This window comes from Pistacia vera, unplaced genomic scaffold (assembly GCF_008641045.1).
Source record: "Pistacia vera cultivar Batoury unplaced genomic scaffold, PisVer_v2 Contig237, whole genome shotgun sequence".
NCBI classification, from domain to species: domain Eukaryota; kingdom Viridiplantae; phylum Streptophyta; class Magnoliopsida; order Sapindales; family Anacardiaceae; genus Pistacia; species Pistacia vera.
In genome coordinates, this window is record NW_022196043.1 from 237804 (window position 1) to 257108 (window position 19305).

At 33.5% G+C, this 19305-nt stretch overlaps 1 protein-coding gene across 1 annotated transcript; it reads left to right on the forward strand.

Moving 5' to 3' along the window:
* Positions 1–10956: 10956 nt before the first annotated feature.
* Positions 10957–13997, forward strand: LOC116131676 (NAC domain-containing protein 7-like). The gene is made up of 4 exons (XM_031417344.1): positions 10957–11071; positions 11560–11712; positions 12668–13005; positions 13125–13997. The coding sequence occupies exons 1-4, from the start codon at positions 10957–10959 to the stop codon at positions 13995–13997; spliced, it is 1479 nt and encodes a 492-aa protein (XP_031273204.1).
* Positions 13998–19305: the final 5308 nt, after the last annotated feature.

Consider the following 19305-nt stretch of genomic DNA (forward strand, 5'->3'; position numbering starts at 1 on the left):
ATTTTAATTAACATGTTATTCCATGTGTTACTGAGATATCATTGTGCTACTTTAGACCTTGATTAATTCCGTGATATGAATATTTTGAAGTGGATTAAGTGAACTTTAATAGTTAACACCAACATTCCACAAAAAAAATTGTAAAATAATTTTTTTAAATATATTTTTTTGACTAATTTACCTTTTAATATATATACCATTTATTTTAACACCTAAAATTTTATAACACTGAGAATTTTTTTTTTTTTTTTTTCAAACCTCAAAGGTATTTTTGTTATTATATCATACCTTGTAAGGATTAATGTCATTAAATATATTATTTATTGCAAAGTTTAGATTGTATTTAGTTAGAATATATCTCAACAATAAATTTAAAAAAAAAGTTGGGCAATTAGCTAGATTTGGACATTTGTGGATTTAAGTTCATTGGATGCATTTCTAAATCTTTAGATATTATGTAATCTAAGATTAATTAAACTATTATTTAGCTAGATCTTCTAAACTTTTTTTTTTTTTTTTTTTTTCCCTAGATCATGACTTCACACAACTATCAGTATGGAAATATCTTATCCAAATAAAGTAACTAAACTCAATAATCAACAAATATCAAACAAATTCACTATGAAAAAAAATTCCCCCAATTCGGTCTTCTTTGCATTATTTATCTTTGCAATTGGTAAATCTTCTTCTTCTTCCTCTTTTTTATTTTTTCTCCTTTAAATATTTAACAGTTGCTTCATAATAATTTTACGGTATTACATATATAACAATATATGGACTAGGATCCTTGAACAACTCACTATCAAATGAGAAAAACTTAGTACCAATAGCCATGGGAGTTGGACAAGCATGAGAATCTTGCATTTTAGTTTTGGTCAATAAGTCACCAATATACTTAGTTTGCTTCAAGTGTATACCTTCTGCATTTCTAGTTGCTTCTAAACCGAGGAAGTAACCCACATACCCAAGTGTTTTTAAAGAAAATTCACTGTTTAGATCTGCTACAAGTTGTAAAATAGAGGGATTGTCGAATCCAGTAATAAGTATATCATCTACATAGATGAGGATGTAAAGAACCTGATTTGTTTCCTTAAGAATAAAGAGACTTGAATCTGAAACTGAATTCTAGAATCCTCTACTCAGCAAAGCTTGCTTGAGTTTGTCAAACCAGGCTCTCGGTGCCTGTTTAAGACCATACAAGACCTTATTAAGTTTACATACATGGGAAGAAAGTTGATGATGCTCAAACCTAGCAAGCTGACTCATGTAGACTGTTTCACTCAAAATGCCATTGAGAAAGGCATTGTGTAGATCAACTTGCTGGATATCCCATCCTTTGGAAACAGTAAGAGTAAAGATGATCCTAATAGTAGAAGGTTTGACCACTGGACTGAATGTTTCAAAATAGTCTAAACCAGGGGTTTGTTGAAAACCCTTTGCCACTAAACAGGCCTTATATTTGTGTAATGAACCATCAGCATGATACTTGGTTCGAAAAACCCACTTATTCCCAACAATATTCATGTCAAAGGTCCTGGGAAAAAGAATCCATGTTTCATTTCTCATAAGGGCAATGAACTCATCATGCATAGCCTCTCTCCACTCTTTACAAGCAAGGGCTTTATTTATTGAGTTAGGTTCAGGTTGAACAGAAGAAGGTATAGAGACTACCAAGATAGTTTTGTCTTGGTTAGCAAGTTTGACTTTATTTTGATCAGCAAGTTTAGCTCTGGTGATCATGGGATGGATATTGGCAGGTGCAAGATAGGTGGCTGGTGTACTTAATGTTGTTGATGTAGTTGAAGAAGGATGTGATTGGGAAGTAGGAAACTGAGATGATGACAAAACAATTACAAGACTTTAGTCAGTGTTCTCACGAGGTAGAGGAAGTTGGGATTGAGTTGAAATAGTTGAGGGCATGGATTTGATGGGTGTAGATAGAAAACAAGTAAGATCCACGACTAGAGGATTAACTGGACAGTTTAAGGTACATATAGGAGGTTGTGTAGGTTGTGTTTGAGACTTGGGAGATTGTGTTTGGGAGGTGGATAAAGATGGTGAAATGGAGGCAGAGGTAAGGGACTTGGAGGGTGTGTAAGGCTGAGAATTATGGTTAAAGTTAAAATTATGAAACAGATCAGGAGATTTACTAAAAACTGGAGTAATGGAGTAAGGAATTTGCTTACCAACTGTTGTAGAAGTACAAGGTGAAGAACAGGGCATTGCTAAAGGAACTTTGCTGCTTGAATCAGTTGCACAGTTTATAGATATAAAAGGAAAACTGGATAGTGAAGTGTAAGGAGATGTATGACCGGAGGTTTTATGAATAATAGACTGAGAACCATTAGGAAACCAATGGTAAATGGAAATTGAGTTTCATGGAATTGAACACTAGGAATAATAATGATTTTCTTTTCAGCAGTGAGACATTTATACCCTTTATGAATGAGACTATAACCAACAAAAACGCATTTGGAGGAGTGAAAATTCAGTTTGTGTTTATTAAAATCTCTCAAATAGGGAAAACATGCACAACCAAAGACTTCTAATGAAGTATACAAGGGAATTTTGTTAAACAAAACTAAATTGCAAAATTGAAGAGGGTATTCTATTTATTAAGAAGACAACAGTTTCAAAACCAAACCACCAAAAATGCAATGGCATGGATGCTTAAGCAAGTAGAGTAAGACCAGTTTCAACTATATGTCTATGTTTTCTCTCACTTGTCCCTTTTTGTTGATGTACATAGGCACAAGAATGTCTAAAAGCAATACCAGCCTCAGTAAGATATGACACTAAACCTTTATATTCTCCCCCTTGATCAGATTGCAAACACTTTAGTTTTTTATTAAATTGTCTTTCAACTAAATGATGAAACCTAATGAATGTGAAATTAACTTCAGCTTTTCTTCATAAAAGAAATATCCAAGTAAAGCGACTATAATCATCAATGAAATAGATGTAATACCTAAACCCTTCAATAGATGGAATTGGAGCTGGACCCCAAACATCACTATGGATAAGGTCAAGAGGTTGAGTGGCTTTGGATTGTGAGAGAGGAAAACTATTCCTATGTAACTTGCCTAACTTGCATGCATCACAAAAAGGCAAGGAGGCGGCAGATTCTGTGAATTTGAGACAAAATTTTATGAAGAGCCTCGGTACGAGGATGACCTAATCTATTATGCCATAGGGATATACCAGCAGTGGTGCTACTAGCTTGTAAAGCAAATGACACATTAGGCAGCATGAACTGACTAGAATTATTATTAGTGTGATCATGTAACAATCTAGAAGATAACACAGTAGAAGCATTAGTGTGATCAGAATTATTATTAGTGTGAGCAGATAACAGTTTGGAAGATAACACAGTACAAGCATTAGATTCATAATCATAATGATTAGCATGAGCATTGGACAATTCAGAACGTAACACAAGACAATCATCAAAATTACAATCAGAATGATTATTGATAACATTGTGATCAGAAATAGTTTATTTACTGAACTGGAATTACAACTAGAGAAATTATCAAAGAAACATGTTTGTGGGCTGAAATCAAGAGTTCCCAAGTTACAGTTATCATCAGTAATTGGCAATTTGCATTCAAGAATAACACTAGAGGTAAGACTCCTGTTATCTAGTACATAATTAAAGACTTGAGGGTGCAGGTTGTTAGGAGCTAGCTGCTCATTGTACTTAGGTGAATTATGAACAGGAACAGGAGAAGATGGCAAATTAGAAGGAACGTGCAACTGATACAGGCTAGCTTTAAGACCTCCCTACAAAAGCACTGTTATGGTATCTTTGTCCTTAAAAAGACAAAAGTTAGAGTTAAATTCTACCAACACATTATTGTCTTTTGTAAATTTTGAGATACTAAGAAGGTTTTTAGTTATTCTAGGCACACATAGGACATCTTTTAAATACAAACATTTAGAGTGTAAAGCACTAGGTTATAAAGAAAAACCAATATGGGAGATGTTTAGAGACTCACCACTACCGACTTGCAATTGATTAGTACCATCATAGTTCCTACTGGCTTCTAAGTGATGGGGATCAGAAGTAACATGATCGGTAGCTCTTGAATCCATGTACTAGGTTGGATCAGGTGGTGTGGTGGTGGAAATAGTTATAGGTACGAGGGAGTTGGGAGCTGGTGATGGATTTTGATGGGATACATAGTAGGCTTGATTATGAGTGGATAAGTTTAGTTGTTGGCTTGGAACAGGAAAGCTAGGCTGTGATGAAGGTTGCTGTTGAGTGGAGAAAGAGATACCATGATGTCCTTGTCCATGAGACCGATTGTTCCCAAAGGAAAAACCTCCAGTAAGTCTAGAATTTGAGTGAGAACCAGGATCTCCATAATGTGTAAATTGAGGATGAAGACCTCCATACTGAGTTGTTGAGACACCAAACTAAGATTGAGCAGGAGTGCCAAATTGAGATTGAGTAGGTGGAGCTCTATTATAGGTTGAATTGTACCTATGATAACATTGTGCCACTGTGTGGCCACTTTGTTGCATACTTGATGATAAGCGTATTTTACACTATGATTTTGCATTGAATTTTGATAGGATTTAGGATACTTTTCATACAATTTGGGCCATAATTGCTACCTAATTCTATTAATTTGTCTTTGTAGGCCTAAACGATGATTTTTAGCATAAATGATAGTTTTGAGCGTAAATTATGTAACTTGAGCTTGAAAACTCGGAATAACCTGAATTTAAAATCGTTGGAAAGCTAAGAAGAAGAGCTACAACGTTCATGTTTTGGGTTTTTCCTAATTCTGATTGGACAAAGGTAAAAACTTGGCTTGAAGTCGTGAAAAGGACGGTGGGAACTGAAGAAAAACGTCTTTGGACGTGCTTCAGTATTTCTGCCATAACTTGATCTGTAGACCTCGGATTGTGCTGATTCTTGAACGACCAGAACTATAATTGAAAGGGTTACAATTCATATGTTTTACACTTTTCCAGATTCTAACTATATCATGCTCAAATTGGGCCTGTAAGTTTTCGCCATGGCGAGGAAAAATCTTCGCCGCGGCGAAACCTGCGTCAGATGTAAAAATAAAACGACGCGTTTTGACTTGCTAGGGCTTTGTCCTTAAGTGAGAGAGGTATAAATTAGAGCGAAAAGGAAAGAAAAAGGGGGCTTGGTTCGTGATTTGGGAGGCAGCTCATGGAAGGAGAAGATTATTGAAGATTTGGGCTTCAAATTAGAGAAGATTTCTCCATCTTTTGCTTGCTTTTGAATGATGAATCTTGATTCAGTTTGTTTTTGTTGTTTTATTTCGTTTTTGAGTATGAACTGAGTTGTTTAGCTAGGGTTTGATGTAATCTTGATACAATGATTCAAATTTATATGGATTGAATTACTTTGAGTTTTAATTTCATGATTGAGTGTTTATCTCTTTGCTTAATGTCTTTTGGATGCTTGATCACCATTCAAATATGTGTTGTTCACAATGAGACTGAGAAGTGATTTGTGATTGTGCCTCTTGGGATAAATACCATAGATTAGCAAACGCTAGAGATAGGTTTAGCGATCTATGAAATCTAGATAGAATTTCACAAAGCTTAAAATCCTTTGAACTATTAATCTTCATTTTGTTGGGTGCGGAAGCTTAATAGGGATAAGTAGGGAAATGTAGCATGAGAATGTATGTTTTACAACTTAGGGAATTCGATTTTCAATCAAGGAATTAGAACTTGGGTAATAGATTCTATGATTTGGGTTAGCGTATTTAGGTGAATTCAACACCCTAGCATTTGTTTTAGAATTGTTTAATTAGTTAAGTTGTTGGGTTTTGCATTTATATTTAGTTTGTTAATCTTCCATCAATCCAATTTATTGTTGCTTCAATTAGGACTTAAACTAGAAAAATCGGTAATTAGTAACACTATCCTCGTGGGAACGATACTCACTCATCACTTTATTACTTTTTGTGACTAGTATACTTGCTATTTTTGCATGTTGTAGTAAACACGCATCACTTGACATACTAGTTTGCCTCTGCCAGCACCTCTGCCTCGACCTCTGCCAAATGATTTATAACCAAATGCTCTATAAAGTGGAAAGGCAACACCAATAGGTCCTCCAAAATGACTCTAATGTGCAGAGGGAAAGAGTGAATCAGTGTGTGTAGCAGGAAAGGAATAGGCTAGATAAGTTAGAGCAGAGTAAGCAGTTGGTGCTGATGGATAAGCTGATGAGTAAGTTGATGAAAGATGAACTGGTGCTGGAGGCAGAGTGTTCGTCAAAGCAAGTGCATGGTGCACTGTGTGGAGACCTCTAGCAACATCATTAGGATTTAGAGATCCCTTTGTACCAATAGACAACAACGATGAAGCATTAGGATTATTGAGAGATGCCATATGCATTGAACTGTTTGGAAAATCAACGCTATTAAACTTCTCAAGTCTCATCTCATATTTCTAGAGCAAAAATAAAGCCTCTTGTAGAGACACTGAGTCAAATTTAGACTCAATCCGAGATGTTAAATTGACTACGACAACGTCAAACTCTGGCCCAAGGCCATCTAACACATATTGAAGAAGATCTTCATCACTTATCACCTGACCACTTCCCGACAGATTCTCAGTAAAGCTCTTCATTTTCTTGACAAATTCACTAACACTTATACTTCCTTTCTGAGTGGTTTGAAGTAAATTCCTTAGGTGAAGTGCTCTTGCTTTGAAGTCAGTAACAAACTCATGTTCAAGATGATACCAAATTTCAGTGGCAAATTGACATTTAGAGATGTTACTAAACATACACTCAGAGATAGACGCAAGAAGCCAAGTAACAAGAAATTTATCAGTCTTCTTCCATGCTACATAAGTTGGATTGATTTTTTCCTTAGTTAGGGTTTCACTTGATTGAGTTGAACTATCATTATTAGAGACAATTATAGGATCAGGACATGGAATTGAACCTATTAGATGGTCTTCCAGTTCATGAGCTCCAATAGCTGAGAGAACTTGAGATCGCCAGAACCTATAGTTATCCTTGTAGTTGTCTCTGGTCAGTTTCAGTGTGATTACTTGCAAACGAGATGAAAAAATTGAAGACTGGGCTGAGCTAAGATTCGCCAGTTTCTCCATAATACTTTGTTTAAAACGAAGAACCAGGATTCTTAGCTGTAGACGTGTGTCTTTAGCTCTGATACCATGAGAGATTCAAAGAGAAAACGAAAAAGAATGGAGCAAATATGTGTAACAGTAATTTTATTTCTATTTTGCTAACTGATACAAGAGGAAGACTGCTCTCTTTTATATGAAATGAGAGAGAGAGTCAAAACGACACCGTTACAAGGACAAGTGGAATTTACAACTTTACCCACTTTGACTCTTTTTAGCTTTGGTCAACACTTCTCTCTCCTGTTTGGGGCTTCTTCTTCTTCTTCATTTAGGCGAACAACCAACTATATATAATATATAATTATATATATTATATATATTATATATATATATTATATATATATATATATATTATATATATATATATATATATATAAAAACAGTTTTCTAAAATTATAAATCTGCCTCCAAATTCTCTTAATTCTAGTCTAACCCTGCCACATAAGCTTCTTCTTACAAAAGTGTCTAGATTTTTCCCTCTTGATACATGCAAACTCATCAAATTATTTCTTTTGTTTTCACCCCTTAACGCAACTTTAAAAACTGACAAAAAGCCCTTTCTACAAACAACCGTAAAATAAATAGCAAGAGAAGTAAATAAATAAATAAAATTCATGATATAACTAAATTGAAATGGGGTTTTACATGAGTTATTCTTGTATATTAAAGCCTTTTCAGTAAAATAATATGAGAAAACTCTTTTATATTTTCTTAACTGAACAACTATACAGTTTTCACTCCAGCTCTTCTTTAATAAGCTCTACTCAACAATGTTGTGCCAAAGGGACCCGAATATAGTTGAACCTTTAATGATAGGAAGAAATGTTTATTTTCTTTTAAATTTAGAATTTTATCTCGTAAATATTAAAAATACAACTTTTGTTTTGATGTTACTTGACAATAGTAAACTTATTTTTTTTTTTTTTTTTTTAGGTAACTAAGGTATTTAGGCCCACATTGGAGTCAGCCTAATCCTCAGGGCTGCAGAACACCCTACAAGTTAATAGACCAAAATAATTGCACAAATGTGGTAGATAACTCTCATATGACTCGAACAAAAGACCCCTTGAGTATGGCTAATCCCCATGACTAAAAGGTTTGCCATCCGACCACAAGAAGTGACAATAGTAAACTATTGATTGTAACTAGAACCAATAAACATGATTGAGTTTAAAACAAAAAAATATTGATGTCCAAATTATATTAGATTTGGACGATTGAAATTAACTGATATTAAAGAATGAGACATCGTATACCTAATTTGATTCATTGATAATAATAGTTTAAAATACCTGAAATTATGGAGACTTATTTAATTAAGTATTGAATAATATTAATATAATTAATTAATTAATAGAGTTAATGACATGTTCCCACCCAAAAAATGGTCCATTGACAAATTCATACCCACCAACTTTTTAAATACCTTCTTACTACCTAGAGCAAAAGTCTGTTAACCATTTTCATTGTGATAAAGAGTACTATGGTCATAAGACATTTGTAAGTAAGGGTAAAATGGTCAGTTAACTATTAAAGTTCATTTAATCCACTTCAAAATCTTCATATCACAGAATTAATCAAGGTCTAAAGTAGCATAATGATATCTCAGTAACACATGGAATGTCATGTTAACTAAAATTTAACCAAATAATAATGTTTAATTATCTCACTATAATATCATTCCATGTTACCAGATATCATTACATGACATAATTAATATTACCATTATGGTTGTATTGTATTGTATATATCGCGGAATTAGTATACGAAAAAATTCTGGTATTTTTTTGAAATAATTTACCCCTACATGTGTTGTAGAAATATTCATATCCCTATGTGAGCGATATTGAAGTATGACAATGACTATATCAATGCGTGCATAACATCAAACTAGTGTTAGGAGCCACACACTATGATTTAGCATGCATGATGTTGCTACTTAGGCCAATTCCAATTACAAATATTTAATAGAGTAAGGCTACACCGACAACCTCTTCTCATAGCCTCGACGTGGGAGCTCACAATTGGTCAGTCACAATTTATCAATTGAGACCCATTATGAGCTATCCAATTGCGAGCTGCCACGTCGAGATTGTGAGAGGAAGTTTGTGAGAAGAGGTTGTGGGTGTAGTATTTTCCTATTTAATATGTACATATATGTCTCTTTCCTTAAAAAAATAAAACAATAAAAAATAAATAAATAAATTCTTGTACTAATCTTAACCAAGTTGTAAAAGAGCAAAAGAATATCTAATATGGTCTCCCAAATTCGAGTCCCCTTAATGGTAAAAGAGTAAGAAGATAATCTAACATGGTTTCTCGAGTTCGAGTTTTTACAATTGCTAATAGGGATAGCGAAAGTTTGAGTCCCCACGGTTGCTAATAAGGATGACCACTGGAACTCATACCTCGCTAGTAGTTCCAAGGTCATAGAGGATTAGTTGAGTTGTGTGCAAACTAGTTTATTCAAGTCCCCACTGTTACTAATAGGGATGGCCAATGAACCTCTAACTCGGCCAATAGTTTCAAGGTCTTAGAGGATTAGTTGAGGCACGTGCAAGCTGGCTTGTTCGAGTCCCCACAGTTGCTAAAAGGGGTGGTCACTAGAGCTCTTACCCGACCGGTAGTTCCAAGATTTCAATGGATTAGTTGAGATACGCACAAACTAGTCCAAACACCCATTGTCATTACAAAAATAAAAAATAAAAAAAAAAAGGGTTGTATTTAATATCACTTGTCATGGACCGACTTACATATTGATGAGTAAGAGCTGGTAACCCCATTTGGTTTGACCTTTTATTTGACTATCCTGTATTTGTATTGAAATTTTTAGAATTTACTCCACTGATTTTCTTTTCCTCTACTTTCTATTATATTATTCTGAATTTGTCTCCTTTAAAATTAATTTATGGGTCTGTCCCTGTCATTTGGCATTATTATACCAAGAAAAGAGAGATCTTGGGTAAACTAGGAGCCACGAATTCTGTAACCAACAAAATAAAAAATAAAACAGTGATTCCAATGTTTTTTCATTTAAACTACAAATTGAACTCAGCTAAGAAGTGATAGTTGAATATTGAAGAAAATGGTTAGTTTTAGCCCTATGCTGGCTTGGCAGCAATTAGATATTTCACAATGAACTAACTCCGGAAATTAAGGCGTGAATTTAGGTAAGGTTTTCGATTAACGGTCTTTTCCTCCAAAACAATATAAATATAATCCAAGAACTGTTTGACACACACCCTCTCATTGGCTGATTTGATCATAGCTCTAATTCACAAAAAACAAAACTTCAGAAATAACAATAACTCTCGCTCTTCTTTCTTCTTTCTTCTACAAGAATATTTTCCGAAATATCAGTTCGCTTCTTTAGAATTCTTCGAACATCATATCAAGAAAGACATAATGACAGATCGAGGGAGGTGAAAATAATTGAAAAAGGAAAAAGAAACTGAATTTTATTCCCCAGGAAGAATTCGTGAACTATCAATAAGGAATGGTAGAGCCTTTATTTATGATAGATGATTCTAGAAATTTAAGGCCACATTATAACAAAATAGAAAATATCTTATCGATGAAAATGATTAAAAAATAATAATTGAAATTTAAAAAATATTAATTGAAATTTATATATACTTTCAGAAATAATAGGGTACTTATATTTGTAAACCAAATAGAATTCCTAAAATAAATGGAAATGCAACTCCTAATTAATTAATTAGAAGATAAAAGATATATAATAAAAAAAACTTAACCATAATTTTTCCTCTTTGTTTAATTGAAAGTTGAAGCAACGTCCAGTGAAACATGGCATTCCCATCAGGGTATAGGTTCAACCCAACTAAAATCTTGAAGAATGCTTTGCCTTGCAACATCATTCAAGAAATTAATCTTTATGATTATCATCCTCAACAACTATACAGTTTGTCTTCTTTAATTAATTTTATCTTTCCTTTTTCAAGTTTCTCTTCATTAATTTTTGTTATATTTTCATGGGTTTAATTCTCTTTTTCCTTTTCAAGTTGATTTCTTTCTGTTTTAGTGCATTATTTTGTCTTAAATAATCTTCCTTGATATTTTAATTTAATGAGTTAGAACATGAAAATTAATTAAAAAAAAAAAAGAATTCAAGACCGCTTCTCTTCTTTGATTTCATAAATTACTGTTTAAATTCATAATTATCGTATGTTGCATCTTTGAGTTTTCTAATTCTATACGAGTTTTCATTGGAAAAACAGGAAATTAAAAGAATTCCCGGAACTTGAACTGAGCTTTGAAGCCGCCCTACTAATTGCCCCTTTTCTTTGATTTTCTTCTACTACTTTAGCTCTTTAAGTAAACTGTTTTTAGTAAAAGATCAACTTTAGTTCTTTCAGATTAACATTGAGAATTTTACTTTCCCGGCTGCAGGGAATTTCGCATTCCCACCAGGGTATAGGTTCAACCCAACTGACGAGGAGTTGGTGGTTCATTACTTGAGCAACAAAGTCTTGAACAATGCTTTGCCTTACAACAATATTATAGAACTTAATCTTTATGATTATCATCCTCAAGAACTATATGGTTTGTCTTCTTTAATCGAATTATCTTTCCTTTTTTTATTTATTTGGTTTTACTTTGTCTAGTTTCTCTTCATTAATTTTGTTTATCTTTTCATGGGTTTAAAATGTTTTTCCTTTTTCCTTTTCTTCTTTTTTGTGCTTTGTTATTCAATATATCTAAATTGTTGATCTTGTCTTAACTTATCTTTTCAAGTTTAATTTTCTTTTACGTGGATCCTTAGGGCTTCTTTCCGTTTAGGAAGTATGTTTAATAGTTTCATTCTTGTTAGGTTTATTTCAAAATAAAAAATAAAAAAAATACAAGATTGCTCCTCTTTAACTAAACCCTAAATTGGCTTCCACGCGGTTTCATCCGTGGAAAACACAACAATTTTTCGTTGGAAAAACCGGAAATTAGAAGAATTCCCAGAACTTGAACTGAAACTAAGGCCCCTTGACGGCAAAAACTTTGAGGCCGCCCTACTAATTGCCCTTTTATATCACACACACACACACATCTTGTTATAAGCAAATTTCTCCACACTGTTAACGATGTGCAGTGATCCCACCCAGATCAATATTCTACAACTATGGTTCTTCTTGTTCTTCATGGACTCCTCTTGACAAAGACTTGAAGAAAACAAACATTTTTATTTCTCTTTTTGAACCTTTTAAGAGGACATTGGAACATAATTCAGTTATCTATAGCATCTTCTAACCGGCTAAACCCTTTTGGGTTCATTACGATGTGTTCTTTATGTCTCAGCAATCTAACAAGTTATTTTTTTCTGATTTCTTGCTTTAGCTTTCTGACTGATCTTTGTTTGTACGGATTGTTTGTGTAAAAGAAAGTTAATCAATACTATTGTTTGTGTAAAAGAAAGTTAATCAATACTTTTATAAACTACAGTGATATCAATGTATGCATGGAGGACTAACATTAATGATTTATGTTTTTATAAATTTGGTGAGAACAGATTTGCACATGAGACAAGGAGAAACCGCCATGTACTTCTTCTCGCCAAGGGAACGAAAGTACCTACATGGGAACCGTCCGAAACGAAAGGCTGGCGAAGGATATTGGAAGGCTTGCGCCACTAGTTCTCCCATCAAAATAAACAATATCAAAGTAGCAAGCAAGAGGGTTTTAGTTTATTATAACGGGGACAATAAAAATTCAACAAAGACTAACTGGATCATGTATGAATATGTAATGGAGCAACATAGCATTCCTGCTGTAAGTAAGCCTAATTTCAACAAAAAATCTCAGATTGCTTCGAGCTCAAGTGCCGTTTCTGTTGACAATAATATGAAGGTAAAAATATCATTCATCAATAAATGAAATTTGTGTCAGTTTTCCGTGTTTAAAATAAATGTTCTTTGATTGATAAAAACCCTAATATAAAGTTCAATTACTTTTGATTATTTGGACAGTTGGATGATTGGGTATTGTGCAAAGTCTATGAGAAGGGATGCAAATCAAAGGACAAGAATGAAGAAACTAGTAGTAAAGTTAGCTCTGAGCTTCAAATTCAAACAAACGCTGATAATTCTACTTGTTCTACAGCTTCACTGCAGAAAAAAATTGATGAAATCAATTCAACACATCATCATACTTATGATCAGCATGTAGGTTGTCACAACTTTGCGCCTCAATTGGTGCAAGGGACTCTTCAAGATCAATTTTGTTTCAACCATTCTGCGCCTCCAACAGAGAGTATTCATCAATGCAATATGAAAATTTGTCCTCGCTTGATGCTGCCGATGATTGAACATAATTTCGGTTCTACTAGCGATTCATTACCGATGCAGACAACTGGTCATAATTTTAATGCTTTCTCTACCAATTTTGCTCCTGGGACACAAAATGTGCATCGTTGTTCGCCTTCTTCTATAATACAACCAACTGGTGGATCTCAGTACATTCCTTCTACCAGATCCCCGCAACTATTTATGGAAATAGACGATTATGGCTGCACCGACATTTTGCCTATGCCTCTGATGCAAAAGGAGTTCAATACATCAAATTATGTTGGTTCCAGCAGCTGGGCGCCTGCAATGCAAGGAACAAATGGAGGTGATGCCACGGATAGTGGTGAATCTACCAATTTAGTGCAGATTCATGTTGCCGGTTCTGGCAGCTCTGCACCTCTAGTACAAAGAACTGATGATCAATGCATCGTGGCCACCTCTGAGCCTATTCTTGATAATTCTGCATCAGTCTTTCCTCCTTTTGATGAGTGGCATCCTCCTGATCTTCCTAGTTTTGAAGAAAAGAAACCAGATAGTCATAAATGGCTAGCATAGTAAACTTAGTATGGAATTAGAGTAGTCATGGTCTTCTTCTTTTTATTGATTGTTACTTTATTAGTTGCATGCAAATATATATATATAAATTCCATTTGTTAGACACTTTTTACAATGGTATTTTGAAAAAAGTTGAGTAAAGTTGTATTTAATAGAATAGGATTTGAATTTGAAAATGTGTTTAGTATATTATTTGAATATTATATTAGAGTTAAATAAATTATTGAATAATTGTTTGGTATATTTTTTCAAAAAAGATTTTGGGATAAAAGATTTTGGTGCATTTTATTAAAAAAATTATTATTTGATTCCGAAACTTTTCAATTTACATTTAGGGTAATATTAATCAGTTGTTTGGTAATTTTTATATCACTAAATTAAAAAGAAATTCTCCATAATAATTTCAACTACTAATACATGCATTATTTAAAAATATGGCATTAATATATATATAAATTAATAATACGAAGCTACTTTATTTTGATAATATATTTCCATATTTATAGTTGTGTGAAGTCATGATCTAGAAAAAATAGTTGAGAATATCTAGCTAAACAATAGTTTAATTAATGTTAGATTACATAATATCTAAAAGATTTAGAAATGCATCCAATGAACTTAAATCTACAAATGTCCAAATCTAGCTAATTGCCCAACTTTTTTTTTTTTTTTTTTAATTTAGTGTTGAGATATATTCTAACTAAATACAATCTAAACTTTAATATTTAATAAGGTTGCAATAAATAATAGATTTAATGACATTAATCCTCATGAGGTATGATATAATAACAAAAATACCTTTGAGGTTTCAAGAAAAAAAGTCTCATTGCCGTTAAATTTTAGATGTTAAAATAAATGGTGTATATATATATTAAAAGGTAAATTAGTCAAAAACTATATTTAAAAAGACTAATTCACCACTAATTATCCCCTTATGACCTACTAGATTTCATCTCAAATGATCAAATCTTATTTAACAATTTTTTCAAATACTAATTAAGGTTCTGTTGTATTGACTAAAAATTAATAATTCTTTTTTTTTAAAATATTATATTGAGACTATTATTAAGAATTCTCATGGATCACATTGCACTATATGTTACATAAAAAGGAAAAATCTTATTGCAGACAATTTTAAGTGTTAACTTATTTAGTGTAGTTTTTTTTCACTAAAGTTATAACTAATTTCACCTGAAATTTTACCTTTATCAATATGCTTTGATATGAAGACAATAGTAAAGTAAAATTTACTAAAGTTATAACTAAATTAGTCAAAATTTGCATATCACGAAATTAATGAAGGACTAAAGCAATTTTATAATATATCGATAGCAAAATGATATCTCAATACACATGGTGTAGACGGTAAAATCTACCTGAAATGTCGTGAGGATGATCTTACGGGGAAGAGCCACTGACAACCCTGTAAACCTGCAAATAGAGAAAATAATGAATGTGAAGCTCATGGGGGACACTAGTGTGGTGTCAACCGTAGACACTTCTACGCTCAAGTTAATACAGTTGTGGGATATTTAGTAAGGCTGAGAGGGAGAAAGAGTTTATCGGAAGTGTGGTGGGACTTATCGGCGTAGACGTAGAGTGATCGGAACTCAGCTCTACAGCGATTATTGACGTAGAGTGGTCAGAACTCGACTCTACAGTAGGGAAAGGCGACAGTTCTTGGGAGCAAGAATTTTAGTAGCTAAAGAGAGGAATTGTATCTCCCTCTCTAATGAGAGGGCTTACCACTATTTATATAGTGAGCCAATGAAGCTTGAGTCCTTGTAGAACTAGGTGTTCTTGTTAGAGTAGGTGTCCTAGAGCCAATCAATTATTGTAGAAGTAATTCTTTGTAATAATGTTTATTTATCAATAAAATGCATTTTCTTCTATATCGTGTAAATCGTAATTGTATGTATTGATATATGTCCTTATGGTGGTAGAACCATGACAAGAGTATCAAATACTTCAAATTTTGATAGTGAGAATACTATGATCACATATGGTGACCATTCTAGAAATGTTTGTAGCCCCAATATTATTTTGACCAAGGACATAGATAATATGGTAAGGCTATCATAGTGTTGAACAACCTTGTCAAAGGATAGGGACTGATCTCACTTGTCAATGTTGTTTGCCGACAACCTAGTGCAACACATTGGTGCTTACTATAGGTAAGTTCACTAGACAGACCCACAAGAAAATTCCATATGGATGGTAATCCCAATGTCTATGGAATAAATCCTCTAACGAATGATGGTGCATGTGATCCTTAGACTTAAGATCACCGGAGCACCTTGTGCACCAATTGGTGTAGTTTGACACTAGCCCAATGTAAATCTATTCAGAGCTATCAGAATGGTAGTGATTGGCTACATCAAGGAGTGTATCAAGACTATGGTGAGTCGACAAATGATTCATTACTCCCAAGTACGGGAGAAGTGATCTCACTACGTAATTCAGCAAATGGCAATGATACTAAATCTGTGACCATAGTGAGATTGAGTTGTTACTCAATCCAATTTATTATTTTGGTCATTGGTCCAGTAACTAAATACAAAGATATCAAAGATATCTGAGATTGACACTATTTATGTACCTCAACCTTGATGAGATAACATATAATGAAAGGATTTGATTGCACAGTAACCTTATCGTTAATAGATAGTTATTTCATTGAATCCGAATCTATGAGGTGGTCATGATGCCTTGCTAGGAGTCAATCTTGGTCTGTGTGTAGTGAGACGATTGATTGGTGTCAATTTGCGATACTACTCACTATCGATATGATAAGGAGCTAGCCTATGGGTCACACACTTAGAAGATAATTTAAGGATCAATAAAAAACATGAAAGGGGTATTTTCATCTTTTAGGACAAGAGGATATTTTGGTAATCTCACAGTATAATTAAATATGTTAAGGTTGTTGTCTGTATTTAATTTTAATATTGAAATTAAAATTAGTGAGATTATATTTAAATATATATGCGCATATATTTAAATGGATTATTGTTATTATTTAATGTTAATATACATATATATATATATATATATATATATACTGATTTTAATAATAATAATAATTAATTAATTAATTAAAATACCAAGTTGGCTTGTTTGGTTGCAAGGATGGATCAATATGAGAAGTCATGGAGATTCCTAATGGGATTAGGGTTTTAATTAAGTTGCACTATATAAGTGAAACTTAAATTAAAACATAAAGAATTAATTCATTGAATTGAAAAACCCTAGCCACCTAATATACCCTACACGTTTTCATCAAGTTTGGTGGAGAGAAAAAAAAAAATCATTTTTTATTCTTGAAGCCATCAAGTAGATCTAGCAATTCTCTTCTTGGTTCTACGGATTATCTTCGTATGGATCAACGTTCCTGCGATTCCATACTCAAATAGGTAGCGAAATCAAGTCTTTGAAGGAGCCTCCAGATGCAGGTATAAACAAATCCTTGTTTGGATTTTATTGTTTCAATTTAAGCATATATATATAAGACCCCTGATCTTGGCAAAATCAGGTGATCGATAAATGAAAATGTTTGTTTTTCTGCTACCATCGTTCATTGATTACTAACAGTGGTATCAAAGCCTAGGATTTTTATAATATATATTTTAATTATATTGTTTTGATTGATTACCTATATTGATTGCTAGAATTGCATGTTTAGGTTTTTTTAATCTGTTAAATTGCTTAAATTGATTAATGCATGTATTGAATTTGTTGAGGACTTCATATTGGATCGATTTTGTATTAACGCACGTACGAACAGTGTTCTAGAATTGCGATTTGCAACGCGGCACAATTCTGTTGTGCCATGGCGTCGAGCTTTGTAAACCTAGAATGCACAAACAGGCCACGGCGAAATAATACTTGGCCATGGCGTGATCACGGGGTAATCTGAGTGACTATACCGCACAAATAGGCCGCGGCGAAATAAAACTTCATTGCAGCATGATGACGTTGTGTGATCGTGAAATAGTACGAGTTGAACTGCAGGGAAATAAAACTTTGCTATAGCGTGAAAGCATCGTAAAATCGCGCAGTGCGCAATGTGGGACGCGACGTAATAAAACTACATCGTGGTGTGAAAGTGACAAAGTAGCACGTCAAATCATAAAATTGCATGATCTCGTCGCAGCATAATAAAACTATGCCACGATATGAAGGCGTCGTCAGATAGCATGAGTTGTTGGATTTGTGCCTCGGCGTAATAAAACTTCGCCGCGGTGCATATTCGTTCCTTCGCATCGCCGCGACATAATAAAACTATGCCGTGGCATGAATGTTACTGTATGTCTTATTTCTTGTTGTAATGCAATGGGACTTAAGTGTAGCATTTTAAAAGTTCTGGACCAATAATAATTCTGTAAATTCAAAAGGGTAATTTTATAATTCAACCCACACAATTCAAAATTGATTGTTTTGAATGTATGCAATAATTCTTGTTTGAAAAATTACATGGTGCTTGGTACATAAGCCTTAGACCTGTGGTGAATGTTTTAATATATTTTTGGGTATATATGGTTGTAAATATTTTAAATAGGGCCTGTGTGCTCTGCCTTTCTCCTCCCTTCTCGATGTACATTCTTTCTCTTCTCATCTTATTCCCCTTGAATGTAACTCGAGATTTCTAAATTTATTGATGTAAAATTAGTATAGTGTTAATTTCATTATAAATTTAGTATGATGTAATTTGTAATGTACTTGAAGATAGAGCAAGGATGAAGCAATCATACTTGAAGACTCAAGATATTATTACAGGATTCCTAGGTGACCTGCCGATTCCTCTAGGCTCGAGGAAATCGGTTTTAGTTAGGCCATGTATTGGCACATTTCCTTAAATGCTTAGAATGCATGCTAAGGGTGTATGTTATGACTATAACATGCTAATAAAGATAAAACTAGCAAGACGTAAACTAAAAACCCTCAAATAAAGTATATTAAGTCAAATGTACATCTTCCATCACCATGGATTTAATCAAACCATTGTTCGTTGGAACCTTGTTCGCCAAAGCGAAGGGTACGCTTCTACCTGTGGGAGGTTAAATTTCATTGGAGTTTTCCTTAATGGTGACGAGTCAACTTGAATTATATGTTTTGCTTATTCACTAGAGCAAAGGTTGATAAGCATATCATAGGCATAGTAGAGAAGTACACATGGCGACGTATAGTGTCCACTCTACTAATAGTAAGAATCACACTTGAGGATGATGGCTTTAACCATTGAATTGTGTGATTGGTTTGTTGGCTTGTTTTGCATTTGAGGTTTGTAGTTGGAGCTATCAACTAATGT

Bases quoted from the DNA above. Each gene is read 5' to 3' on its own strand.
- LOC116131676 (XM_031417344.1), top strand. From the start codon at position 10,957: ATGGCATTCCCATCAGGGTATAGGTTCAACCCAACTAAAATCTTGAAG. The intron at 11,713-12,667 runs GTTTGTCTTCTT...TGGTGAGAACAG, and splicing joins TCATCCTCAAGAACTATATG to ATTTGCACATGAGACAAGGA. The intron at 13,006-13,124 runs GTAAAAATATCA...TTATTTGGACAG, and splicing joins CTGTTGACAATAATATGAAG to TTGGATGATTGGGTATTGTG.